Below are 27635 nucleotides of genomic sequence, written 5' to 3'. Positions count from 1 at the left end.
CTCTTCTTAGCACAGTACCAGGTAAAAACACTCTAACCTCAACTTTTTGCTTTTACATATTAATATATAACTAGCCATTTCTATAATGACAAATCTTTCTGATCAACAAAACCAAAGTCAAAGTTTCATTTTTTTTTCATCACAAGCACAAGATCCAGAAGTGATATTCCAATGAAAACGTATTTTCCTCTTTGAATAAAACAATCAATTTAACCATTCCTGCTTTATTTAGTCATCAGAGTATATCTTTAATGATGCAAGTAGTTTGGCTAGATTTCTTTCTGTGGGAGAGGAACAATAAAGGAAACTGTTTAGAAGAAACTCAGAAAATCTTTCTGTTTGATGTCTTACAGTTCCATAATCCTGAAGCAGATTGCTTCAGTGGACTAAATTCATGAAGGGTAAAATAGGGTCCTTCAGGTTCGATCCCTTATTCTCTCTTAATGGCAACTGGATGCATTTTGTGGTCTGACTGAAGTAGTGCATCATAAACACACACGTAAACACATTTCTGCAAGCTGTCACACATCCAAACACATGTCTGTTAGACAGGGGTGGGATGCTACCAGTTCCACCTGGCTCTATAGAACCGGTATCTCTGAAGACCAGCAGACACCAAACCGGTTCTGTGTTTGGTGCTGTTTGCCCTACCTGCTCGCCCAGGCTCTTGCCTGTCCTTTATTTCCTGCTTTTTCAACCTCAGCTGCTTTGCGCGGCACAGCTGAGGTTGAAAAAGCAGGAAAAAAGAGGCTTTTCAAACGCTGTGCACCTCCGCGCTGTGCTTTTTAGCTGTCTGGGCGGCACAGCTTAAGGTTTTTTTAACACGCGCACACAGCACGCGAAGCGAGCATGCGCACACAAAATGTAGTCACCGAATCGGTAGTAACATCGGTTGAATCCCACCCCTGCTGTTAACTGTATATTCACAGACATTTAATAGGCAGAAAAGGAGAAAACGCAGCCCATCATAGTTTGAATTAGTCCTTCTTTTGTTGTGGTTTTCCCTGATTGCTGCCCAGAAGCCTTTCTTCAAACTTAGCTCTTCAGTTTAAAAAGACAGTAGTGAGGGGAATATTTGCTTCTCTTCTGACATCCCTTCTGTCCTGGCTTGCCAGATAACCTGGTGCTGCTGTGTTTGCTTTATGTTAGGCTGTAATACAAATAACACTCATTGTTCACGAGTTGCCCCTCAGCCAAGCGATTCATCTTCCTTAGTTCCTTGGGGCACTTCAGCTGAGGCGCATCTTGGGAGGAGGTAGCAAGTGTCAGTTTATATGTCAATCTAAGAACAAAACTCAAGAAGATTAGCAGCTGGAAAAAATAAAACTAGCCTGATTTTAGCACAGAATCATGTTGATTTAATTCCATTGATTTTTAAAATATTGGCATTCACATTGGTAGGACTGAATGGAATAATTTGGCGTCTTGAAAGATGAATGCTTAGAACCTTGCAGTATAATGTAGGGCTTTTAATTTCACTTTTCACGGCAGTTACTTGAAACTTGTAAAAGTACAGCCTTTTCACACTTAGAAGTGTACTGTATATTCTGTAAGGTATTCTGAGTGGTATGCAAAAAAAGGAAAGTGTCTTCTAAGAGTTTATAAAATTGCACTGGTCCCCAATGAGGGAAGAAATTTTTTTTTTATCTCTTGAATGAATATTGAATTAAGCACTTCTTAAAAACCCATAATATTTGCCTCAGGGAGCAGGCTCGAATCTTGCTACGCTCTCCCTAGCTTATATTAGCTAATTTTGGTTCTCTCGTACTCTTTCCCAAACACAACTAACGTCACAAAAATTTATTTCACAATTGATCAACAAATATAGAATCTTTTACTGCTTTGTTGACCTGCTTCTGTAATCGCCTGTTATAACGGTGATTACTTATATGTGTGAAATATGGTTGGAAGTAAACATTAACTTTCCAGAGATGAGGAGGAGGATGCCAGAAGTAGAATAAAGAAAGAGAACAATAGTAATAACAACAACAAAAAACCAGGCATTAATTTCCATGATTTTTTCCTTTCCCCAAATCTCATGTTTTTGGGCAGGGGATGTCAAACTCACGTGACGTATCGGGACTTTCTTCCTCATTGCAAAACCAGGCATAGGTTTTCAGCCCAGCCACTCCACCTATCTGCAGGGCACATGACACATCTGCCTTGCAGGCTGGGAGTTTGACAGCCCTGTTTTAGGGAATAAAGCTGTGATCACAAGTGAAGTCAGGGTGTCAATAATTGTATATCAAAATGGCACTAAAACTCCAGAGTAAGGTTTTGTGAACTGCCTCAAGACTGCCTGTTGCCTGAGGTGGAAGGCAAGCAATTTTACATACAAAATGAGACTGAGATACTTCAGCCCAGCCACTCCACCTATCTGCAGGGCAGGTAGCTAAAGGGTATCTATTGGAATCCTATTCAGTCTCTCAACCTTGGTCTTCAGTGTCTGATCATCCACAGTCTGAAGTGACTGAGGTGATGAAGAGGAAAAGAGGGTCATGTGAATTTAGGATTTAGAATGAATGGCAGTGAGGTAGGATCAAACAGTGGCTAAAGAAAGAGAGACTCATCTCCATTTGGGGAATCCTTTACAAAATAATAATATAATCATGCAAGGAGGTGAAATTGAAGATTGGTTAATATTTGGCAAAATCTACCTGATAATGAAAGATCCAGCAAAAGAGGGAGTACCAGACAACTACATACAGTTTACCTGCTTATCGACAACTTTCAAATTACTAATTGGTGTGGTATCTAATGCAGTCCAACAGAATCTCATTGAAAACATGCTTTTTCCAGCTGAATAGAAAAGAAGCTACTCAAATGGTTCCTAACTGACAAGATGATTTTGGACAACTCAAGTGAAAGAAGACCAAGTTGAATGTAGCTTGCATTCATTACAAAAAGGCATTGCTGTGACCCCGCATTCAGTGATTTCGAAGAAAATAAATCTTAGCTATCAAACAACAAAAATGCTAATAAACAGTCACATTTGCTTTATAAGGGATGATCTGCAGTTTCATGGAAAATCAGAAATTGAAATTTAGTCATTGATTTAAATTATTTAAAAATTAAAATTAAAAACAAAACATAATAGTTTGCAATACTTTATGTATATTAAATAACAGTGTGTGACTACAGTAGGGGTGTGTGTGTGTGTGTATTATACTATACTATATAGTATAAAAATTATACAATATAAATACATAACTTGTTATATGAGGAAAAAAAAGTTATACGGTAAAGAAGGTCTATGGAGATTCTCATTCATCCAAGTCATGATTATCCCAAAGGTGCTTTTCAAGAGGCAACTGGTCTTCTTAATAGCAAAAGCTTCTTGCATGAGAAGTGAAATGTCTTCAAAGAAAAACCAGAAAGTCCAGTTGCTTCTTGAAAAAAACACCTTTGGGAAACGGAAAAGAAAAAAAAAACAGGTATCAAACTATCGAGTGAACAAATGATAGAGGGGAAAAAAGCCTAAGAAAAACACTATAAACTGTACTCCATCATTGGAAACTTTTTAAGAAGTGTTTGGACAGTCATTTGTCTGAAATTTGTCTGAGCAGGTGATTAAACTAGAAAAACTCCAAGGTCTCTTCCAATTCTCTTATTCTGTCAAGTCAACTATGAATAGATTTCAGGCTCAATCCTATCAAGAGCTCTGTTGATTTAACAAACAAGCCCGCTCATTCCCCATCTGTTCAACTGATCTAGAGTTATTCTTTTATTGTATCATGAGATCATTTCATCATCATATAATCCTGGGAGATGGATTAGAGAATGGATCAGCCTTAACATATTTTGGCACTTATTGCACTTCAGTGCTGAATTCTGTCATGTTCGTTGGTGCCCAAATTAGTCATTGTAAAGCAGCTACCTTTTACAGGAGGCTTATGAAACACTCTGGAAATAACTTAAGAGAAGCTGCCTTGAATCCCCCAAGAGTACGAACATAGCACCCATATGCACTTTGGTAAAGCAGTTGAATTTTTCCTTGAATTGGGTAATAAATAATTACTATTCTAATTACTATAATGGCAAGCTAATTATATTACTTAAAGAATACTTCCCTATGCATTTATTGCTAAGTTGTGAAATCAGTCAGAATAGCTTCTCATTGAAATTACACGATGCAACCACTTTTCTAAAGCTAAGCAGATCTGGATTGGATACAAGTGTACATAAAATAAAATATGTTCCTGTCATCAAGTTTACTGTACCCATCTATGCCTAAGCTAACTAAGAAAAGGAAATATTTACATCTCATTTAGGTTTTTCATACATAAATGATTTATGATTCCAAAATCTTTGGAATCATTTATGATTCCAAAATAATTTTCATTGGGATTGGTGGAAATAACTTCTCTCTGAAGTATTCTTTGTGCAACGATGAATTTAAAAATGCTGAACGTAGCGGTGACTATTTTAAAGCCTCGATGGACGATGGGAGTGAGTTCTTAGGCTGTATCAACTGGTGACTGGAATTAAGAACTTCATCATTCGATCATCTGTGGAGAAAGGATAAAGAGAATAAAAGCCCCCCCAAAATAGAACATCTATTATTTTACTTATCTGTAGTTCTGGAATTTACACCTCATCATACACTTTAGTTTAGGCACTAAACTAAAATATTGATAATCTTCTTGTTGACTAGACAAAAATATTATTTGAACCACTGAAGAAAACATATTATTAATGTTGAAGCAGAGAACACTTGCCTGGATCTATTGAGAAACAAATTAGGATGACATCCAATACCTCAGTATTTAGGAGTCTCCAGACATTTTCAAAACAATAGTCCTTGCATAAAGTTCAACTAAAGAAATTTCTCTGAATAAAAAAGAGAAAGAGAATGGTAAGAATGAAACAGCTTAAATAATTATGGGTATGTACACTATTATAGTTATGGCAATAAACATGTCCTTGGAATATCCAAAAGATCAGTTTAGGGACAGATTATTATGAACAAAATATATCTATAGCAATTGCTAGGAGTCAATACTGACTTGATGGCCCATAATCAATTGAATGTGGTCTAAGAACTGGCAACAGTTCTTAAGTGAAGTAGTCACTAAAATGAAATTGTGACTATGCTTATGCTCTTATTTCAGCTTTCCTTTGTTTTAGAGACCTGTGAAGGTCATACATGCAAGGTTCTAGAATTGCTGAACCAGTGGTGGTATTCAATTTTTTTTTACTACCAATTCTGTGGGCATGGCTTGGTGGGTGTGGATTGGCGGGTGTGGCTTGGTGGGAATGGCTTGGTGGGCATGGCAGGGGAAGGATACTGCAATATCTCCATTCCCTTCCCACTCTGAGGGAAAGGTACTGTAAAATCCCCATTCCCTCCCCACCCCACTAATCTGCTTTCCAGCTCCGTTCTCCTGTGCAGAGCAACAAAAGAAGACCCAGCCCATCAGCTGGGACTCGGGAGGCAGAGGATAGATGAGGGAGGAGCCATTCAGAGGTGGTATTTGCTGGTTTTCTGAACCACTCAAAATCTCTGCTACCAGTTCTTGAGAACTGGTCAGAACTGGCTGAATACCACCTCTGTGCTGAACGAGTAGCTGCCTGAGCTGCTGCAGGGAAAGGAGGCTGTCACCAGTCTCTGTAAATGAGGAGTCTGAGCTGTCACCCTCTCTCAGCGCAAAGGCTCACTGTGCACAGAGCAGAGCAGAGCAGAGCAAAGGTACTCTCCAACTCCTGGTCAGAAAGGAACTCGCCCTTCCAAACCATCAACAATGGGGCTGGTTTAAGAAGATCAGCAAGCTCATGCCTCTTCCTTCTCAGCAACAGTTTGTACTTGGACTCCTGACTTGAACCCTGATTGCCTTCTTTGACCCTAGAACTGGTCCAGCTGACCTACAACATCTCTACAATGTTTGGACCCTTGGATTTTGCTTGGTCACTCTTGTGCCTGGCCATGCTTAATAGATATCTGGGGACTTGTTTTCTCTACTGTGTGTACATGTGCGGTTGTACTCATATTTCCTGTAATGTATGAATGACTTTGGGGGAAAGTGGGCGGGGGCGGGGAGAGAGATTCTGGTTAGGAAATGATCAGACAAGAGAAACAGAAGCTCCCAATTGTTTAACCGTCAGAGAAAGAAACTCAGAAAGGACCCATCATAATAGATCAAACAGTTAAAAGTGGAGGCACGAAATCTGTGCTTTCAGTCTTGCAAGATTCTGTTAACATAGTCATATGATAAAGTAGAATTAGTTCATCTTGTCATTTTTCCTGTCTGTTTTACCTGGGAGGGCTGAAATTTCCTTTGCTGCTTGTTTAATTGCTTCAAAAAAAAAAAAAAAAACCAACAGTAAAAGTTTGCAACCATCTCTCTGGATGTTTGTGTGTATGTAAGAAAGAACTCAAGAATATTAAAAACCAACCAAGAATTAAAAGCACAGGGAATAAACCTAGAGTGGTGGCTATATCTCCAGTTGCATTCGCGATACAAAAAAGATTTAGAGGAATATGGATTTGAATTGGACGCAACTCAATTAGACAAATTATTATTTGGACCAGAAGAGAAATTACTATTAAAAAAATACAATTATTTATTAAACTTCGACTTAGAAGAGGAGGTAGTAAAAAGGGCCAATGTTAGCTTGGGCCAAAAATTTCAGACACAATATTGAGTTAGAAGATTGGGAAAAAATGTGGAACAAAAATTATACTTTAACAAAATCCGACATATACAAAGAAAACCAATACAAGATGTTTTACCATTGGCATTTAGCCCCAACAAGGCGTGCAAAGATATATCCCAACATAAATCCTAACTGTTGGAAATGCAAATAAGCACAAGATACTTTTTTCCATGTCTGGTGGCTATGCCTGGAAATTTAAAAATATTGGATTAAAATACAAAAATGGCTAAATGAAATCACCCACTGTTGAATAGAGTTGAAGTCTGAAATGTTTCTCCTGGGGATTATTAAGGGTAAATACCCCCAAAAGATTAAATATTTGACTATACACATTATTATGGCAGCAAGAATTGCACTAGCACAAGCTTGGAAAATGTCTAACGTACCATCAGATTGTTTAATAATCCGAAAAATTTTCGAATGCACAAAAATGGATAGACTCACCATAGAACCAGGAGTGGGATTCTACCGGTTCTGTCTGGCTCTGTAGAACCGGTAGCTCTGAAGAGCAGCAGACATAGAACCAGTTCTATGTCTGCTGCTGTTTTGGCCCATCCGTCCTCCCAGGCTCTTACCTGACCTTTACTTCCTGCTGTTTCAACCTCAGCTGCTTTGTGTGACCCAGCTGCAGTTGAAAAAGCAGGAAAAAAGGGCTTTTTCAACCGCTGAGCACCCATGCACAGTGCTGCTCAGCCATCCAGGAAGCAAGCTGGTAACAATTCACACATGTGCACAAATCGTAAATCACCGAACCAGTAGTTACGCCGGTCAGATCCCACCCCTGCATAGAACTGAATAACAAGGAAGACATGGAGTATTATGCAACTTGGAACAATTGCTATCAATGGATAGACAGTAGAAATATTGAAAGTATAGGTTAAAAATAAGTTTAAATTTTCTTTTTTTTCTTGTGTTGTATATGTATATGATTAATGAGAACCTGTTGAAATGGATGAACATTTGGAATGTATGAATATAGCCAAGATTTGTTATTGTACTGTCAGAGGATGATGGTAAATTGTACCAACTTATTTTCTTTTTATAGATATATTTGTACTTTACTATTTTAATTTCAATAAAAACTTTAAAAAATTTTTTTTAAAAAAGAAAGAACTCAAGAAATCATGAGGGTTGAGGTATTTCATTAGTTCATTTCCATTTCTTCTCCCTTTTTTCTTTCTTATTCTTCATACTTTTTCTTTTCTGTTCTTTCTTCTTTTAGATTTTTTTTTTATTTTTTGAAAAAATCTCAGTAAAATTGTACATGTAATGCTATTTTTTCATCACTGTCAAAACTGTGAATGGCCATGAAATGAGGCAGTCACTAAACAAGGACTATCTGCACTCACCTTATTCATTTTTAACTGAATTCATTAAATGTGAAATGTATCTAGTATTTGAAAATAATGCAAAATTTGAAATCTAAATTCAATCAGGTTTTCCCCCACTTTTATACATGGATAGAAGTTTTTCTTCTAAACAGAGGAAATGAAAAAAAAATTGGAATCCGATGACCCTAGACTAAGAACTGTCAAATTAGTAGAGTACAGACCTCTAAGGATTATGTGTATATCAGGAAAAAATAGATAAGTCTCAAGATCTGAGGCATAAAACAATACCCCAGATCCTTGACTTACAATCCTTCATTTAGTGACTGTTTGAAGTTATAACAACACTGAAGAAAGTGACCCATGACCATTTTTCACACAACCATTGCAGCTTCCAATGCCCTGTGATCAAAATTTGGACTCTTGGCAGCTGGCTCATATTTATTTATTTATTTCATTTGTCAATCGCTTAAAAGATAATAGGTATAAGCAGGGGTGGGTTTCTACTGGTTCTGTCCACCTCTGTAGAACTGGTAGCTCTGAAGAGCAGCAGACATAGAACCGGTTCTATGTCTGCTGATGTTTTTCCCCATCCGTCCTCCCGGGTTCTTACCTGATCTTTATTTCCGAACAAGGCACAGCTTCAGTTAAAAAAACAAGAAATGAGGGTTGTTTCAAAGGCTGCTTCTCAGCACACAGCACGCTAATGATGATTAACAGGCACGCGGCTCACAGTGGGCAGGGAAGCTCGTAAATCCTGAACCGGTAGTTAACCCTGTCTTATCCAACCCCTGGTTATAAGTATAAACTTGAGTAAGAATAAAATGGGGCAAAACTCACTTAGTAACTGCCTTGCTTAACAACACAAATTTTGGGCTCAGTTGAGGTCTTAAGTTGAGGACTACCTGTAAACAACAAATTCCTCTACTGTAGATAACCTACATAACCTAGATAACCTTTAGTGAAGTATTTTGGTGCCTCTATTTCAAGGGTTTTAGCTAAAAGTGACATCGTCTTGTAAAATGTGCTAGTTAGAATGATATTGGCAACAGGATACAATCCAGGCAGGAATCCAAAAATATTTGAGAAGTTTGGCATTGTGCAGGATTGCCTCAAGCATTCTGGCTAATAGCAGTTTTAGAAGACATTCATGTATTGCTGTCTTTCATTGCCAATGTAAACATTGCAATTCCACTCTCTTGTTATCCCATTTTTGTCCTCTTCACTCCTTACCTGTCATTGGGAGAGTTGCGTGGTTTAAACTTTGCCCTCCATATCAAAGAACAACCACTGTTCTTTGGAAGGTGATATTATTTAATGCTAATTGCAATGTGCTTTATAATTGTTTCTGATGCACACTGCCAAAAGTCAGGGTAGACCCGTAACTCAATTAGGTGGACTAATGGGTGAAATTTACCTTTAGTCAGTACAAAATTGAGAAACCAGTCTATCTAGATACTTTTTTTTCACTAATGTATTATTTCACTGATGTATTACTTCCTTCCAGCTGACAGCTTGGCAATCAGAATGGACCAGAGTAAATAATATTAATAATTTAAAATGACGCAAGTGAAGTCTGAGGAAAGGCTTTGGGTAGGCCTTCTACTTTTGAATCTGTCAAATGCCCTATACATCTGATCATTAAGAATGTAACTGAACTTGGGAGGAAAAAAAAAACCTGGACAGCTAGGAGCATTTCAAATGTAATGCATGTGGCCAGCTTTTCTCTCTCAAATGCTTCTGGGCCTTCTTAGAAAGCCAAGATGGTGGGTGGCTGAAGCCAAGTCTTCACTTTGAGGGAATCTCAGCTGCCTGGAAAATAGACAGGGGAAGAAAAGGGAAACCTGGGGGAGCAAATGGAGACATTTGACAGTCACCTGGATGTGAGTGCTGAAAATACCAGGCGGCAAACATGAGCTATCACTTTCCTTTCCAAGCCACATCTTCTCTTCTTCTAATAGAGTTTTCTGATCTAGCATGGTTTTTAAAAAATGTAGTCTGGGCTGTGTAAATCATTCAACGCATTCAGGCAAGCTCTGTGCATTATTTTCCCACAGGTTACTCTGAAAGAAATTTCAAACATCAAAGATGAAAGAGATGTTCGCCTGTCTCCCATAAATATTGCAGTCTCTACTTTGGCTCTGCTCTTTCTGCATATGAAAGAAATGCCTGCCGTCTCCTTTCTTGTTTTCTTTTTTAACTCAGATGGTACAGGGGAAGCCCCAAATAATAATGTCTGATCAAAATGTACTACCTTTTTTTAAATGTTTCTCTGCATCTTCAAGATGTGGGTGAATCCCAGGGAGTAAAATATTTATTGAATGTTGAATGTAGAGTATACATACTGTGAACCTTATTTTCTCATTTCACTTCAGAGGAAAAATAATTTTTCAAAAAATAATTATGAGAACTAATTGTCAATTATATCAAAGGCAATAAACTTACATTCCACTCAAATTCAGCATTCTACTGGCTGGTCTCCACTTTTCATGGAAGATGGAAGTTTTGACTTTTCTACGTCATTAATATATTATGTATGTTTAATACTATTAGTTCTCTTATATTTATTGTGTTTATTGTTACACTTTTTAATACAATTATTTTAGATCTTTCCATTTTTAAATATATATAAGATATAAGCAAATGGAGTAAACCTATAGAGCATGTTTACCCACTTGTTTGAACATAAAATGGCTTAATGGCAGATAGGTCCTGCTAGTGTTCAGGCCTGTACTTTCTGAGTATTTCTTGGCACCATTACAGTTTCCAAATCATTCATCCATGATTTTTTTGTAATTAATCACTTCATTCAATCCCAGAACATATACAATTTGTTGCTAGACATCATAGTCACTGGAAACCATGGCTACATTTCTGCACAGGCTATAGTTAGACAAAATGCTTAGACATTAACAAATTACAGGCAGATGTTTTGGAAACTATGCCTTTCTTGCTCAGGATAGGAATCAGCAAGAAACTGAGACCAACAATGAGAGAGAAAAAGAGAGAAAGAGAGGGAGGGAGGAGGGGGGGGGGCGGTGATGAAGAGCTCATGCTCGTGGTTGACATTTTTAAGATAATTAATTTGTGAATTTCTTTGACTCTCCCTACTTGGAGGGCGGGGAAGCAAGATTTAATTGAATAATATTTATAGCTAAGAACAATAAAAGCACAAAAAGTCAGTAACATCCACACTAATTCCATCTTGCATGTTTGTTATATTTTTCTTGGACCTTCCTTCAGTGTAATGGACAGTAAGGAGCCTTTTCGGTAGTAGCAACTGGCATATGGAATATTCTTTTTAGAAACATTGGTATCTTTTCAATGTCAGCCAATTATGAGTTAATTTTTTTAAATATACTGTTTTTGGAATTTTTTAAAAAAAATCTTCCTTGGCTGCTAATGCTGAGAAAGGTGGAAGGAAAGATAAGATGACCACCAGCAGCAACATGGATGGGCTCCCAGTAGCAATGAGCGCAATATTGCAAAACTATGTTAGGGATACATCATCATGGAGATTACCTATTTGTGTGGTTACTAAGAGTTGACATCGATCTGGTAGCACTTAATCAATCCATCAACACTAGCTCATTCTATCTGTTTGTGCTATAATTTAGCCCCTTGGTTTATAAGTAATATTACTAAGGAATTAGTTTTAGTATATGCTGAACCTACTAATTCAGTGCTATCTGATCATACTATCAGCTTTCACTTGAGAGCAATAAATATTACATTTCAGCTCAAAAACCTCCCAAACCAAATTTCTAAACCCTTATTAACTGTCATTGAAGGGTCAGGAATGAAACATGTAAATATGCTTTTTAAACAAGGTACTATGCAAAGAAATTACCCCTCTAAGAAGTGAAAAAAGCTATAAAGAAAAAGTATAGCCTACTGTACACTGTTACTAAATAATTCATTAATTTCACACTGTCCAAATGCTGCACTGTTCTGCAGGGGATGGCTAGCTTTCTTTCCCAACCCTTATGTCTCTAGATTGTCAGATGTAACAGTTGGAAAGTAACAGAAGCAGAATAAAAAGTGAAATAACAACAGTAGTGCTCTTAAATAATGTATAAATGATCACACACATAATCTTAACAGTCTTAATGGGCTAACGAGCAATCATTAAGTGGCAGAGATGAAAAGAAAAAAAATCATTAATTCTGAAAACATCCTTTAAATATTTTTCTCCCTGACATGAGTTTTAAATGCATGCCTAATCTTATGTTGCTGCATGGGCAAATGAGAAAATGTAATGTGTAATATATGTAGAGAGTTGGATAGACAGACAGACAGACAGACAGACAGATAGATAGATTATAGATTTATTCATCATCATCATCCTTATTATTTCCAGATGTTTCGTTCATATATAAATGAATATCATCCTTAGATGATGATGAATAAAAGCTTGACCAAGAATTACTACTGCACTGTATTCACTGCTTATTCTCTACAAGATCTTTTAAACTTCATTCTCAGTATAAGACTTGTTCTTCAGCACCCCAATCTTTTTCTTTGTCTTTGCTTTAGAAGTTCAGTTATGCTGATGGCAATACGTGTTTAGAATCTCAAAACCAGCTAGATGAAAAAAAAAAAGAGTTAGGAACAATCAGAATTCTGGAAAGTTTTTTTAATGTAGGAAATGTAAAGCTCATCTTAAAGGATTTCTTAATAATATTTACCTGTTTATTAATCAAACTTGTACATTATTATTTATTAAATTTGTTTGCCACACATCTTGCCACAACATGACTATGCCATAAGTTCTCTTGTTTGCTAAAGTTATACTTCAGATACATATTGATCCATACAAAGTTTACACCTATAGCGGGGATTGGGAATTAGGGTTATAGTTACGGTGCAATCAAGTCTTCAATCCATTGAGTGAAAGCGGTTGTACATGTTCCCAATGCTGCAATATTACTTTTTTGGCCAAAATGAGGACATGGGGAATCCATTAACATTGTTTGGCTGTCAAATTCCAAGTATTAGGTACATATACAAGAAAATACTATCCTATGAAAGTTTAGCTTTTGTCACACAATTATATTAATAAAAACCAATACTTTTTCCTAAAATTTAATAAGTGTAGTACATCATAAAATGCTATGTTTTAAACAAGAATTATCTGTATTACATCTCCAACAAAGTGCTTTTTCTGATAATCCTTTTCTATACAAACATAATGAAGCCCAGTAAATTCTAAATATTATGTTTGTTGTATAAGTCATAATTCGAGGTCCATTGACAATCTTGCTATAGAAGTTAAGACACTCTCTCAATCTTGCTATAGAAGTTAAGACACTCTCTCATCTCAACATAGGAATCTCTAAATTTTATTCCACTCATTTCTTAGCATCTACATATCAAATTGATTTATTGATAACAGTATCTATAAAATTAGTAGGATGTTTTTAGTTTTAAAGAGTTTAACAAGTTGTTCTAGTATTTCAGGTGTCTCAGAAGCTGCAAATGCTGCATATACTATTAATGTTAATAGTATATGTGCTAATGCTAAGTATATAATGCAAATAGTATTAATGCTAAATGTTGTAACTATAAATATTGTCATTGGGCTATATTTGAAACATGACATTTATTTCTTAATACAGCATATATTAAAAATGTTCTTAACGTATACTTTTAAATAGGCAACTATTTCTAATTTCATTTGATATAGATAGAAGATTTTGTTAAAAGGTTTACCATCTGAATTAGAAGGAATACATGTTTTCAGAATAATATTAGTCACTTTTATCAGATGTGAATTTTTATCATAATATGATTTCTGTAAAGTCCTTCCTTAAATCAATCAGATGGACTTTTTTCCTTACTCTTGTGATTTAAGAATCATTAAGCAAAAAATAACATGTTTTAATGCTCAGTTCCAAATAATATAAATTGTGAGAAGAGTTTTGGCCATGAGTGAGAACATTAATATTCGTTCAAGGGGAAAAACATCAAAAATGAATACTTAGCTCAACCAGGCCACTAGAAATTAACTTAGAAGCAATGCATTTCAAGCCCATGTACTCTTTATGATGGAAAAACGTTGAAGTGCAACAGAAATCTCAGTCCATTTCTTGGGAAAGAAGAGAAGAGAGGATAAAGATACAAAACAACAATGGCTGTTCATCTCATTCACAGAGCAAAAAATTAGGCTCCAAACCAAAGTTTGTTCTAGATCGCAAAGCAGAAAGAAAGTCAGGGAAGGGAAGGCTTTCAAGAGAGTCATTAGTAGTTAGATCAAGAAGAGACACAAATGATTTGGTTATAAAAGTTCTTAGAAGAGATACCAGTACATTTGTAGATGGGTTTATATACTTATATACATTGCATTTTTTCTCTGGATTTCTCAGAAGAAAGACTTTTCCTGGATATGAGAAAGATCAATACCCTAATCATATCCCATACCCTTGAGACCAATTTGTGTTCTTGGATAATTAAACGTGCTAGCTATTAAACTGGTGATCACTTTCCTGGAAGAGAAAGGAAGAAAAGTAGAGCAGCAGTAGAATTGGCCAATGAAAGGCTATGGCAGCCTGATTTCAGGAATGAATACTTTTGTTGCCAGAGAATCTCACTCCAGATGGGATTCTCTTAAAATGGTTAGATTTATGCTTTCCCGAGGCTAGACCTGAATCCTGACCTGGGATCCTTTGTAACTATTTCACCACAAGCACCTCAGTAAGTTTCTGTCATATGAGAGACTCATACTCAAATCTCCTGGGGCCCACACATTACCCCTGTGATGCTACCCTCACTTTGGGTCAGGATCTTACTTTTTTTTTTTTTACTACTACAGAAATATTTCAGGTACAGGTGGTAGTCCTCAGCGTATGACCACAACTGCGCCCAAAATTTATGTTGCTAAGTGAGAAATTTGTTAAGTGGGTTTTGCCCCCATTTGATGACTTTTCTTGCCATAGTTGTTAAATGGATAATTGCAATTGTTAAGTTAGAAACACAGAATCTGGCTTCCCTATTGACTTGGCTTGTCAGAAGGTCGCAAAAGGAGATCACATGACCCCAGGACACTGCAACCATCATAAATGTGAGTCAGTGGTCAAGCATCTGAATGTAAATCACATGACCATAGGGATGATACGTTTTTCAGCACCATTGTAACTTTGAGCAGTCACCAAGCCAACTGTTGTAAGTCAAGGACTACCTGAATAAAACTGCTTTAAGGATGGAAAGAAATTTCCTTGGTAGCTTTGCTAGATGTGAAGGAATGAAAGCAGAATGTGGCAAAGCCCATCCTTCTTTCCCAGAGGCCTGATGTGGACTTGTCACCATTCAATCTATTTCCAGCTATAGAACTGTCAGGCAGGCTGCATAAATGTTAGACTATGGAGAAAAATATATATCAACTCCCCACTTTCTACTTCTGTTGCTGTACCTTTTCTTCCCAGAAATATCCTTGCAATACATCTAACAGAAAGTCCCTCTATGCTTGAAAAAGACCGATGTAGTTATCTCATATACCTCTGTGATACCAGACAAATATTTGGAGTGAGATTTCTTCTCCTATCACTTCTCATCTTCTTATGACACCAAAGGTGCGTCTATTGATTTCCTCCCCACATTTGTGTTCTTGATTCATTATTAATGGGATCATTTTTCCATCCTTGGAGCATGAAGGCAAATTTCATGTAAAAATCAATTGAGTGAATGCTCCCGATGGCAGGTTTGATTTTCTTTGCTTTCATCTCCAGTGTGTTGTCCTCAGGAGACATAGGTCAAGATATTAGGAAACAACACAGAACAGAGCAGGAAAAAAAATCAATTGTTAGTGGCTTCTACAAAGCACCCCCTTTTGCTTAGATGTGTTCCATGGACTTCTTTTATTTTCCAACTCTCACAGTTAGGTCAAAGTTTATTTTCATATGAGAGATCCTTTCCTGGAACACTTATAGGTGGTCACACTAGATAATTGGGTTTTCCAGTTCTTGCATCATTTGTCCAAATACATATTGTTGCCATTCATAGTAAGGGCAATAAGTTTAGTAATACTAGAAAACATTTGTTCCAACTCACTCTAAAGGAGGAATTTATGGAGAAATAAGTCATTATGGAGGAATAAGTCCTATTGATATCACTTACTATGCAATCTTACACAAGTCTACTCAGAAAATTCTGTTTAAGTTAACTAGGGTTTGTTCTCAGGTAAACTTAGGACTGTGGGCTTTCTCACACTTACAAATACAGTTAGAATTTGTACTGCAAATTTGAATATTAGCAAGTGAAAATTTGATCATGGTTGATGAAAATTTTGGCAAAACTATTTTGAAAAAGTACCAATTTGGGGCTTCCCTGCAAACGTCTTGTCAATATTAACTGTAGGGCTACAAAGTGCCTTGCATTCAAAGATCAAAAAGGTGATTCAAAACATATGGGGATGTTCACAAAGTATACTTGTCTATAAAGAGTATACTCTTTACACTTTTTCCTACATTTTTTCCTGGACTCATGCTGCTGTGTTGCAGGTACAGTGCAAACTTGGGGGAAAAGGGTTGGGTTTAATAAGTTATAAACAGATTTGTTATACTTTAATCTTTTTTATACTTAGTTCTGAAGTGATGCTCAACCCTGTTAAGTTATTAATCACTGAATGAACAGAAAGCCTGTGGAACTTATAAGAATTGTAAACATCATGTCAAGGCTTGGAATGTAAAAAAGTTATTTGGAGTATCCAGGTAAAACTGATCCAACATCAAATGTCTCATATAAATATCACGTTTCATTGAAAAACCCCATGGAACAACAGACAGTAAGGGAAAACATGGTTTTAGATGAAAAGTAGTTTGAAGTCTACTAGTAATCTAAGAAGTAGCAGTCCCCATATATTGGATACTCTATGAGTATACTTTATGAATATCCAAAACATTTGAGTTAAAAATAGATATAACTGCCCTGTAAGTCATTTAATTAAAAAAAAAAAACTATATTGTGTGCCATCTGGGAGCAACAGGCTGAGGATGTCAAAAACAAGTGAACAAGTTAAACTATAATAAAGAAAACAAAATGATGAAAAAGGAATATTACATAATTTTCAAGTCTAGGAGTGGATTCCAGCAGGAATACAGTTTGGTTCAGGGCTGGTAGCAGGAAATCCACTCTTGTCACCAGATAGGGTGAGATTACAGTGGAGGGCATTTGGCACATTAGCAATGTATTCTAGAGAAAAAAAATCCAGTTTCCTAACCTTTTTTTTTTTTTTTTACAAAGGAATAAGTTGAGAATGGCACGCATCCCCGCTCTGATGCCACACACAGTTCATCCTCTCCACAGATTCCCTTGGATTGAAGCAAACAATACTGCAGGGAGCAGGATGCCATTGTTATAGTTGCAATAACATGTTCATCCAATTTCTTGATTATCCTAATCATTCAATTAATGTTAATTAAGAAAGCATGGGAGATAATGACTTTTTGCTATTGCCAAACATCATTGGCCAAGTAAGCCACTGTCTCCTGTTTGCAGGACTTCAGCTGTTATAGCACAAAATGCCTCATCAATAATCAGGCAACACAGCCTAGCCCTAGAACATCATCATGGACAATAGACTGATGACTAGAAGAGCCAACAGAGTTACTCTGTTTCACTTCTGAACATAGGTTGTCTGCCTAACTGAGAAGTATTTTTTAATATTAATTTCAGTTAATATAGCATAGGGTATCAGCCATCAACACTGCCAAATTACCTTTTATCATGTAAGTGACTGAATTCTTCATTCAAATAAAATATAACCGGCCAGCAAATTGATGCCTGCTATTGATGCAAATTGATGCATCAGTTGATACTGATGTCAACTATTAGGAGAATCATTGAGCAGTATTTTTTAAACCAACCAATCATTGGAAAATATTTGACAGCCTTTACCCCAAACATTTCTACAGAGAACATTTATTCATCTCTGCTTTTCCTTTTACAAAATTGTATAGAATTTACTCATAATCCTAAGTTTGGCATATTATGCATTTTTCAAGCATATGAGACTTGGGGAAATCACCATATACTACCATCAAGGAAAGGAGATGTAGAGCCAAATGTAGCAGAAGAGGAGGGGAATACATTACATGAGATTATTATTTTGTCAATCAATCCTGAATCTTCTCAAACATTGAAGTTCTCTTTGAGAAGTAATGGCTCGGTTAATTGAAATGCCTTTCTCCAATTTAAGAGGCCAAATTTTCAACATGTTTGTTACCTCATTTCCTCTATTTAACTACCCAACAAAATTAAATAGTACAATTTAATTTTGCTAGACATTACATTCACAATACAGTCACATACCAGAAAGTAAACTGATGAAGTGACTTCCTCCTAAATGATCCATAACTATCTAGAATATTCCTTTAACCTTAGCTTCCCTCCCTCTTTGTCCCTCCCTCTCTCTCTCCCCCTCCCTCTCTCTCTCTCAATTGTGACTACCATCCTAGAATGCACCTGGAATCTATGTGAGGCAAAAAAATGTTTTTGTCAAGGGTGATGATAATGATGTTAGAAGCTGATGCTTCATTTTGCACCAAACCTTTTGTTTATTTAAAGAATATAAGTGAAATGGTTAAAAAATATAAGTTTATAGGAAGGAATCTTGGCAAATGGGGAAAAAATCCTTTAATGCTTAAAGGGCCTCCATTTCACACTCAAATTTAATGACACTACTCAGCACTGTTTCTTTTCAAGACAGTTCATCTGCCACACTGCAGTTGGGAAGAGAGCCTCCACTTCCAGGTTGTTTCTAATTATATCATCACACTCTAGCTAGGAGCTTTAATTTTCTCATTTGAGTTTGCAAGTCTTGAAAAATTCACTAGCATGCCAGCTTAGTGTAATTCTTGCTTGGTCTCTGTGACAGAAGAAGGTAGAAGAAAAGGGATATCTTCTCCTACTGCATGATTGAGTCTATGGAATATAATATTTAATGTGAACATCCAGAACCTATTTTATTTCAAAACAGAGCTATCAACATTAAAATATCCTCCTGAAGAAACAACAATTTTAACAACCACAACAACAAAAAAGCTGCATGGCTCATTCATCAGGCCCAGGACCAAGGTGAATGAGCCAAAAGCATACCTATGCAAAGATAAATGGAGATAGGCATTTATCTTACAGGTTGAGAACAAAAATATGGAATTCTGTAACTTTTTTAGGAACTCTGCCTACAAGTCCTAAGAGTTTATTGTTGGTTACAAACTGGTGAAAATTTGTGATAAATAAAAGAGCTAAGATTACATTGGATTGCCACAGATTCCTTTGCTACACTTTCATTATCAGCAATAAAAGACAAGTAGAAACAAGAGGAAAACCTTGTCATGCCAATGATTCAAAAGTTGTGAGAGGACATCTCTCCTGTTAAACGTTTTAAAGTTCGAAAAGAACAGTTCCAATGCTGGGAAGGTATGTGGAATGAATAGAAAAACATGACTTTGCATCTGTACATTCTTTCCTTCCTTCCTCCCTTTCTCCCTCCCTCCCTCCCTCTCTCCCTCCCTTCCTATCTTCCTTCCTTCTTTCTCATTTACAAACAAGAGTTTCAATTACATTGGTTCAACTAACTGATCGACGAAGTTCTGTAATTTTCATGGCGTTTCCTGTTAGTAGTGCACTGTTAGCAGCTTTGAACCGCGGACTAGGACAGTTTCCTCATTTTGCTCCTTTAAATGTCAGGATGAATTATTTCTCAGCAACAACCCCCTTCTTTAACCCCTCCCAAATCAATTAAAATACAGCTCAGATTAATTTGCAGGAACTGGGGGGAGGAACAGAAATCGGCAAGGCTTTTCATATTGGCCCAAGACACTCATTTTGAATATCTTGATGCCGGAGGCGATTTCGAAATATGCAGGAATACATTTTGTCTATAGTCTCGTGAGAGGGTGTAACCTTTGAGAGGCTGCTCTTTGCCTTCTTCCGCGGCTGCCCAAAGCAACTGATTCAGGAGGAGCGGAAAAGGCAAGAGGAAGCGCGCGCCTTCACAGCGGCCGTTTACTTAGGAAGCGGCGCGATTTGGGCTTTTACAAACATCCGTACTTAACCTTTCCATCCAGCCGTCTGCTACGCCCGATCCCCTGCCTATTGACTCAGTCAGAAGTCAATCCCCGCGAGTCCAACCTCGCTATCCTTCCACGTCTGTTTTTTTTCCCCCTACCAGCTAAACTTTCTCCAAATTTCTCGTTCTTCGCAGCTAGACCCTTTTCCCGCTGCTGTGCACCCGCTCTCGAATTCTTCTGCAGAAGAACCGGCGACCATCCCGAACGGATCGCACGATCTGTTCCTTCTCTCGACAGCAGACCAGATCGGGCCGGCGCCTGGACAAGGCTGGAAAGCGCAGGGAGGGGACCGAGGCCACGTGGGCGCTAAAAAGGAGCGGGCAAAGTTTTAGAGGAGGAAAAGCAGAAAAAAACGGACTCCTAGAAGACACGTATGCACGCATTCGTGGTTACGCTCGAGATGGAGCAGGCGCGCTCAGAGAATGATCCCCTTCCCCTTCCCAACGCTTCTGAAACGCAGGGAACCAATCTGGCTCTGATCTTGAGCGAGATACAAAAATGATCTCCTGCCCGGAATGGCTCCATCTCCGCCCTGGAGAAAGAAAAACTGCAGAGCCGAGCCGAACAAGAGGAACCGCAATCAATTTCCGATCACTTTCAAGAGGCTTCCAAAGGCTTCCCAAAAGCCCACATTGACTCAGGGTTTAGCTTTCTCCGAGGTCTTCAATCTCCAAACCGTTGCCATCTTCTTCTCCTCTTTCACTTCCTTCAAATGGCATTTCTGTTTCACGGAAACGCGTGGGATTTGGCAATTAGAGTCTCATCGACTCAAGGTTGACTCAGCCTTCCATCCTTCCGAGGTCGGTAAAATGAGGACATAGGTTGTTGGGGGCAATATGGTGACTCTGTAAATTGCTTAGTAAGGGCTGTAAAGCACTGTGAAGCAGTATATAAATCTAAGTGCTATTGCTATTTATCCAAACTGTTCACAGAGGCCGGTGGGTGGATAGGACCAGAGCTCGGTCTGGACCAGAGCTTGGCCTATTCTCAAGGAAGAAACAAGACAAGCATGGGGTTTCTTAATATCTTCAAAAGACTGCCAAGGTCTTCTTTCTCTGACCGACACCAAAATGACACCTTCCCTGTCTGCCTTCCACAGTCCATCAAAAGAACATATTTTAAAATTAATATTAAAGTAAAAAATGTAAATAGTGAGAATCTACTGTGCCCCCATACTTTCCAAATAATGAAGGAAATTCTGACGAGTTTAGTCCAAATTTGCCAGTTCTGTGTTGATTACAACAGCCATAACTTCTAGCTAACATAACACATCAGATGGAAGAATGTCATATTAAACTTTTTTTTAATGGGGGGGGGACAAATTATTTCTCTCTTCAATAAACATCTATCTGCACAAAACGGGCAGTGTGGTCTACACACATTAAACATTAAGTAAGGTAATAGAAACAGATTATATTTTAACTTAATTTTCTTCTTTTTCTTTTCTCAATTACCATCATTATTGTTGTTACATATTTTTTCCTTTGGTTCTGAAAGTTCAGTTTTCAAAAGGACAGACAACCAGAAAAGTAATATTCCTGTTTAACTCATTTAGGGGCAGACAAACTATATCTGCAAAAGTTTTGTTTCCTCTTCTTCTAGCTAGTGGGTTGCTAACTTTAACAACACATAGTGTTTCTCAGCATTAGGCGAATGAATGGAAAATAATGGAATGAAAATGGAATGAGCTACTAAATGTCCAACAGAAAATGGAATGAGTTAATAATGTCCAATGGATAAGTAAAAGATGAGAATTTTCTCATTTTAAAAGTTTTATTTATGTTCATAAATCCATTTTGAAATGATAGGCCCTGGAATAAAGTCTGAAAATTAAATAAATATAACGCAGTCACGTACTATTAAAAATATTAGGGGATTTCCCAGGATTGTTTTAGTAACTGTCGGGAACTGTCCAGGTCCTGAAAGTTGGAAAGCTTATGTTGGAAAGTTGGAGAGAAAAAGAATTTCAAATGTATGCTTATGTAAGAGTGTGAGAAAAAATCCCAATCCAGGATCACAAGAACATCACAAGAACAAGAGAGAAAGAGGAAAGCAAAAGGAGAGAATGAACAAAGGCAAGATCTTTCAAAGTTCTCTTAAAACAAAAGATTATGCTGCATATTTTTTCAGGCTTTGAGAAATATCTCCTACTGAGAAAATTAGTACGTTTTCCTTATTAACTGCAAACTAAAAGAAAATAAGTAATCTATACTATAGGTCTAATTTAATAGTGAGGAATAGCAGAAATAGTTACACTTTATAAAAATAGTGTATATAAAAGAAAAAAAAAACAAATGTTCATAATAAAATATAATAGATTTCATTAACCAGGATTATGGTAGAGAAAATCATTTAAAAAAAAACCTTACCTGGATTTATTGTTAAAGATCTGGAACAATTATCCACCCTCCACTGCAAAGAGCTTTTCTTCAAATCCTAGTGCAGAGTAGAAGCAGGATGCTGGCAGACTTGCTTTGTGTCCTTTTTATACCATGTTACCCAATTAATATTGCATCAACCTTATTTTAAAATTTCAGAACCCACAATATAATGTAATGACACAGGGGCATTTATTATTAAAGGATATTTGATTGGGGAGAATCAATGGGGCTCTTTGAGAAAATAAAGTGAAACAAGAACATTTGAGAAAGATTAGTGCTTAAGAGCTTCATGAACAAAACGTAATTACTTGATAAAGCCAGATTTTTAAAAAAACTAGATAGAGTTGAGTTGGAATTTTATTGCCTGCTATTTGCTAAATGCAAAGGCAAGGTATTAGATCATTGAGCCCTGATCATTAATTTTTAATTGTTTAAGGTACTTCTGGGATTCATAAGCAAAAGCCCCCTTTTGCTTTTAAACAGAATTCCAAATGAGCTTTTGAATGCTTTATTTTTTCTTCCTTCAATGAACTATCACAAAACAAAGTTCCATTGTTATAAAGATGAGTACTGCAGAACAATCAACAGCAACACAATTTGCTATTTTAAAATGGCTATTTTTCTGAAATAGCACATTTTTCTCATAAAGGGTTAAAAATCCCTTTTATCCCCTTATTTAAAAATCCAACATTTTTAAAAACGAAATTTCTAGATGGGAATTTCGTATTATTTCCATAACTGTTGATAAAACTGATTTACTGGCCTGAAAGTAGATAAAACATACACAGGTTAAATCTGGTTTAAAACTAATCACAACACACATATTTTTGGGAAAGTGTAAACCATCTAAATGAATGATTTTATTGCTAAATCTAGCAGACTTATTATTACAATACCGATTATTTTTTAGTTTAAAAAAAAACACCTCCATCTCCAACAAAAAGGGGTTGGAGAAATTGTTATGAAAAACCTGAGGTGGGAATAAACAAAATAAAATCAATTCTGGTCAAAAAATAAAGCATTTTATTTCAGAAGTTTCAGCATTATTTCTAGGAAAAGAGGGAAGGGTGAGTGAAGTTAATAAAGAAGTGCACAAAATGCCCAAATTACAGTCATAGAGTACAAAATTTCAGTAGAAGACATTTGACGAGAAAGAAGCCCTTAGTGCAGAAAAAGCTTTTAATTTCTTTTTTAAAGGGGTGGAAGAACAATAGGTATTTCTTTTAAACAATTCCTCTCAAGCAAATACGAGTGCAACCATGCAATTCCCTAGTCCTGTTGGAATGTTTGGTGATCCAGTTAAAAAGTAGAAGCTAATCTGCAAAGTCCATGGAAAGAGGCAGGGTTTTAAGAAGAGAGGGTTTGCTAAAGTCACACTTCTGCAATCTCCTTAGTTGTGTGGATTGTCCTGTGCACATGCAACCCTGACTTAAAAAAAAAAGCCATAGAGGTGCTTCCTTTCAACTGGACTGAATTTAATAAATAAGAGTAAAGATTGTATTTATCTTAGAGAAGTCAATGGCAACAACCCTGCTTATAGACCATGGGATATTAAAAAAAAACACTGACATGAAAATAAATTGTTTACTTGTGAAAGTGCTTAGAGTACGTGTTGAGTAAGGATGCTTTTGGTTATTCTAACAAAATGTTTTGATTCAGGGCAGGCTTATTTCAAATATCCTTTCTTTCCTTCACTTTCCTTTCAGGAAAACAAATAACTGGAATTCCTCACCTCTGTATTAATAAGAATGATCAGACACGCAGTCCAGTTATTAGTTGCACTAAAAACAAAGCTTTTCTTTCTTTCTTTCCTTTCAGAAAGCATTGGAGCATTTCTGTTGATCTCAGACAGCATGCAGTTGACTAAACAAGTAAAAGGTGATGAATCAATGCAAATTAAGCTTGAATTCAGTTTATAATTTTTGGAAAATAGTCTTCTGGCCCCCAATATAATCTCAATAAATAATTCTTCATTGTTTTATGGGCACCTTTCCTATCCCCCCCTCACACTGTATAAATGTAAATGTAATTAAGTTCATCTCCAAACAGCATCTTCGGTTATATCTCTTTTTTGCCTTAAAAAAAATAGTACCTCTCCAAGGTCAACTCTTCCTTGCAAAAGCGACAAACGCCAAGACACTCTAGTGCACAAAAACACAGTCAGGAGAATGTCAACCCAGAAGAAGAAATGGGTCAAAAAGGAAAGGGTAGGGAATAAACGTTTTCTTCTCTTTCTCTCATTTGGGTCAGTCGCTTTCGCAGAGAAGCATAACAGAAGGCTGGGCAAAACTTGATCCAGCAGCGGATGGCCAGCCGAAGGAAAGAGAGAGGTATTTCATCTTAAGGGTTCGGTTACTTGGTCTGGCGATCCCCGCGGAGCTCTCTAATAGTTGGTCGGGTTTTGTTTTAATCTTTTAGGTAGTAGAGCAATGTTTCTGTCTACTGTGTGTGTGCATGTGTAGTTGTGTGCTAGGTATAGGTCTCGTTGTCCGACTGGGTGGCCAGCCGGCCGGGCAGGTGGCTCAATGCACCGCGGAGTACTTCATGCGCTTCTGTTTCTGTCTCTGGTTGCAGAACCAGACTCTCACCACGTTTTTTTTCAGGTCCAGCTTCTCGGCGATGGCGGCGATCTTCTCGGACGAGGGTCGCGGCTGAATGGCGAAATAGGCTTCCAGCGAGCGCTTCTCCGGCGCCGCGATAGAGGTCCTCTTGCGCTTCCGTTCGGCGCAGCTGAAGAGCTCGGGCTTGGCGTTCTTCTCCCGATGGGCGGCTTCCGCCTCTTCGAGCCACGCTTGCAGGACCGGCTTGAGGGCAATCATGTTGTTGTGCGACAGAGTGAGCGACTCGAACCTGCAGATGGTGCTCTGGCTCAGCGAGCCCACGCCCGGGATCTTGAGGTTGGCCAGCGCCGCGCCCACGTCGGCCTGGGTGACGCCGAGCTTGATCCGCCTCTGTTTGAAGCGCTCGGCGAACGCCTCCAGCTCCCGAGGATCCGACTCGACGTCGCTGATGCAGGCCAGCCCGCTGTGAGCTAGCGAGACTTGCGAAGCTGCGGAAGAAGGAGGAGGAGGCGGCGGCGGCGGGTGGTTCATGCTAGCCATGGCTTGATGCAGGTGGCCCATGGCCGCCCCCAAGTGGGGGTGAGCATGGGCATGTGGGTGGATTGGCGCGGCCATAACCGCGCCGTGTTCGGGCCCCCCCAGCAGCGCGGGCGAGAGGTGATCCAGGAGGTCCCCGTCCAGGCCTTGGTGCGCCACGGCATGGTGATGGTGGTGATGATGATGGTGAACTGGGGCCGAGATGGGCACGGTGGGCGACGAAGTAGAGGTGCAGGGGACGCTGCTCATGGTATGGTAGGTCGTGTCTGGCTTGAAAGGGTGGCTCTTGCTGTGGGAGACCAGATCCACAGCCGCCAAGGCTTCAGCCCGGGCCAGCAGACTCTCATCAAAGCTTCCAAATATATTGCCCTGGAGCTGCAAGCAAGAACGCGCAGAGCGAAGTCAATGGGGAATACTGTCAAGTCTGGATTCAAAAACATCTCTCTCTCTCTCCCTCTCCCTCTCTCAAAAGCAGAGATTCCTCCTCAAAGCTCAGGTCATAAAAATTAATATGAAGTCAGAAGATGCTTTGCTTGAATAGACATGTGGATCTGGGGGGCGACGGGGGTGGGTGGGTGGATAGAGGGGGAGAGAGAGAGAGAGAGAGACGCGATTGTTCTGGTGACATGAAAAAAACATTAAGCCGGGGCCTGTCAAAAATGTGCCTTAAAGCAGTAATTATGCTTCATCTACATACCTGCGGGGCTGGGAGGCACACGCGGCGCATCGCCTCCGAGCTAGAGTACTTGGCTTCCTGCAGGGCCGGGTGCATGCCGAACGGCTGCTTGGCGTTCATGCCCATCATCTTGGTGCACCTTGCAGGTAGACAGCCCCTGACATCGAGTCAGGGTTGGCTCTCTGGCTGGCGACTGTCAAAGTGAGCTATTTTCAATGACACAGCTTCCCTCTTCTCCCCACCCCCCCTTCCCCGCGCCTCTCTCTCTCTCTCCCGCCCGCTCGCTTCCATCCCGGCTTCTTCACTCATCTTACACAAGCCGCCTGCTCGTGATGGGACCGGCACCCCCTGTGCGCAGGCGTGCTCGGGCTGGCACGAGGGAAGGCGAAGGGAGCCCCAAAGGTGTAACCTAGGCGGGAGAACCGGAGCCCGCTTTCTCCGCCTCAGCCCAGAAAGCGGAGTCTTTGCCAAACTCCCGGAGGGGGGAACTACCGCCCCCCCTCACACACACACACTAATGTCCCTGACGGAAAAGTTTCGTTCCGAAGGAATTAAGCCGGCTGGACTCAATTAACTCCCGCTTCCGATTCCAAACCTTCCGCGCCCTCTTCCCGTCAGCCCCGCGCTTGGCGTAATTCACCAAAAAGGACCCTCCACCCCCGCCCTCCCGACGAGCCTTCCTTCTTGGTTTTTGGCCCGGCGGACTTGAGAAAAAAGGCTCGCCGCTCTAGGCTCAGATGGTGGCGGCGAGGGTGGGGGTGGAAATCAAAGACCCGGGCCCGAAGTGGGAGCTGCAGCCGCGCGCGCTTTCTGGTGCGGCTGCGCTCTAGAGCCCAAGGAGTTTGTCGCCGGACTGTGGGAAGCTTCTCTTTCGGCCCCCGAGTTTGTTGAAAACCGACGTCTGCACCCTCTTAATACCTATCGAACTCGCGGGGCTGCAATATGACCCCCAAGTGATTAAAAAAAACTCTTCCCCTTTGGCTCCCCGCCACCTCTCATTTCAGCCAGTCCTTCGCTGCCCACGGCCCTGACGCTCTTGTCAGGATCGAGGGAGGGGGAGAAAGGCAAATATAATACAGTTCTATTCTAGTCCTCGGGATTTTAGTTTCTGTTCTTCTCCTCGATATATTAAACGAGGGTTGAAGGGTAACAGTGTCCGATGAGGTATACACTGTATAAACATCTGGAGGGTTTGCAGTCTTTCATAGAGAGAAGTGCGGGGCAGCAGATCCTCCGGTCCAGCCAGCATTTTTGCTGTTCAAATCCATATTTTCTTCACCGCATAATAGACATCCTCAACTCCAGCCTATTGGGAGTGAGGCTGTGAGGGACAAATTCCATCCGTGTCCATTAGGACTGCAGGAAAGGAGGACTGTCCCAGAACATATATTCCATTTACTGGGGACATCCTCTGCAGATGAACATAAGAT

The 27635-nt window shown here is 39.0% G+C and overlaps 1 protein-coding gene across 4 annotated transcripts; it reads right to left on the bottom strand.

Annotated features, from left to right (window-relative positions):
• Positions 1-379: 379 nt before the first annotated feature.
• POU4F3 (POU class 4 homeobox 3) lies at positions 380-26414 on the bottom strand. 4 transcript variants are annotated; one of them, XR_015741747.1, is made up of 3 exons: positions 26227-26313; positions 4411-4830; positions 380-1282 (listed from the first exon to the last, which is right to left on the bottom strand). XR_015741747.1 is itself a non-coding variant. In XM_026696112.2 (2 exons), exons 1-2 carry the CDS (start codon positions 26332-26334, stop codon positions 24954-24956), a joined length of 1059 nt encoding a protein of 352 aa, XP_026551897.1. In that variant the 5' UTR covers positions 26335-26414; the 3' UTR covers positions 23593-24953. The 4 variants fall into 4 exon arrangements, 1 of the variants encoding a protein (XP_026551897.1); XR_015741746.1 differs by lacking the exon at positions 26227-26313 and adding an exon at positions 22420-22738; XR_015741748.1 differs by lacking the exons at positions 4411-4830; positions 26227-26313 and adding an exon at positions 22420-22738.
• Positions 26415-27635: the final 1221 nt, after the last annotated feature.

The sequence above is a fragment of the Pseudonaja textilis genome, chromosome 2 (genome assembly GCF_049901715.1).
Source record: "Pseudonaja textilis isolate UNSWEBS1 chromosome 2, rPseTex1.2, whole genome shotgun sequence".
NCBI lineage: Eukaryota > Metazoa > Chordata > Lepidosauria > Squamata > Elapidae > Pseudonaja > Pseudonaja textilis.
The sequence above is the reverse complement of the archived record's forward strand: the minus strand, read 5'-3'. Positions and strand labels throughout refer to the sequence as shown.

What these genes read in the sequence shown, in the direction of transcription:
- POU4F3 (XM_026696112.2), bottom strand. Translation starts at nt 26,334, where the DNA reads ATGATGGGCATGAACGCCAAGCAGCCGTTCGGCATGCACCCGGCCCTG. An exon ending in TGTGCCTCCCAGCCCCGCAG is followed by an intron (nt 25,905 to 26,226) that starts GTATGTAGATGA and finishes TCTTGCTTGCAG; the next exon opens with CTCCAGGGCAATATATTTGG.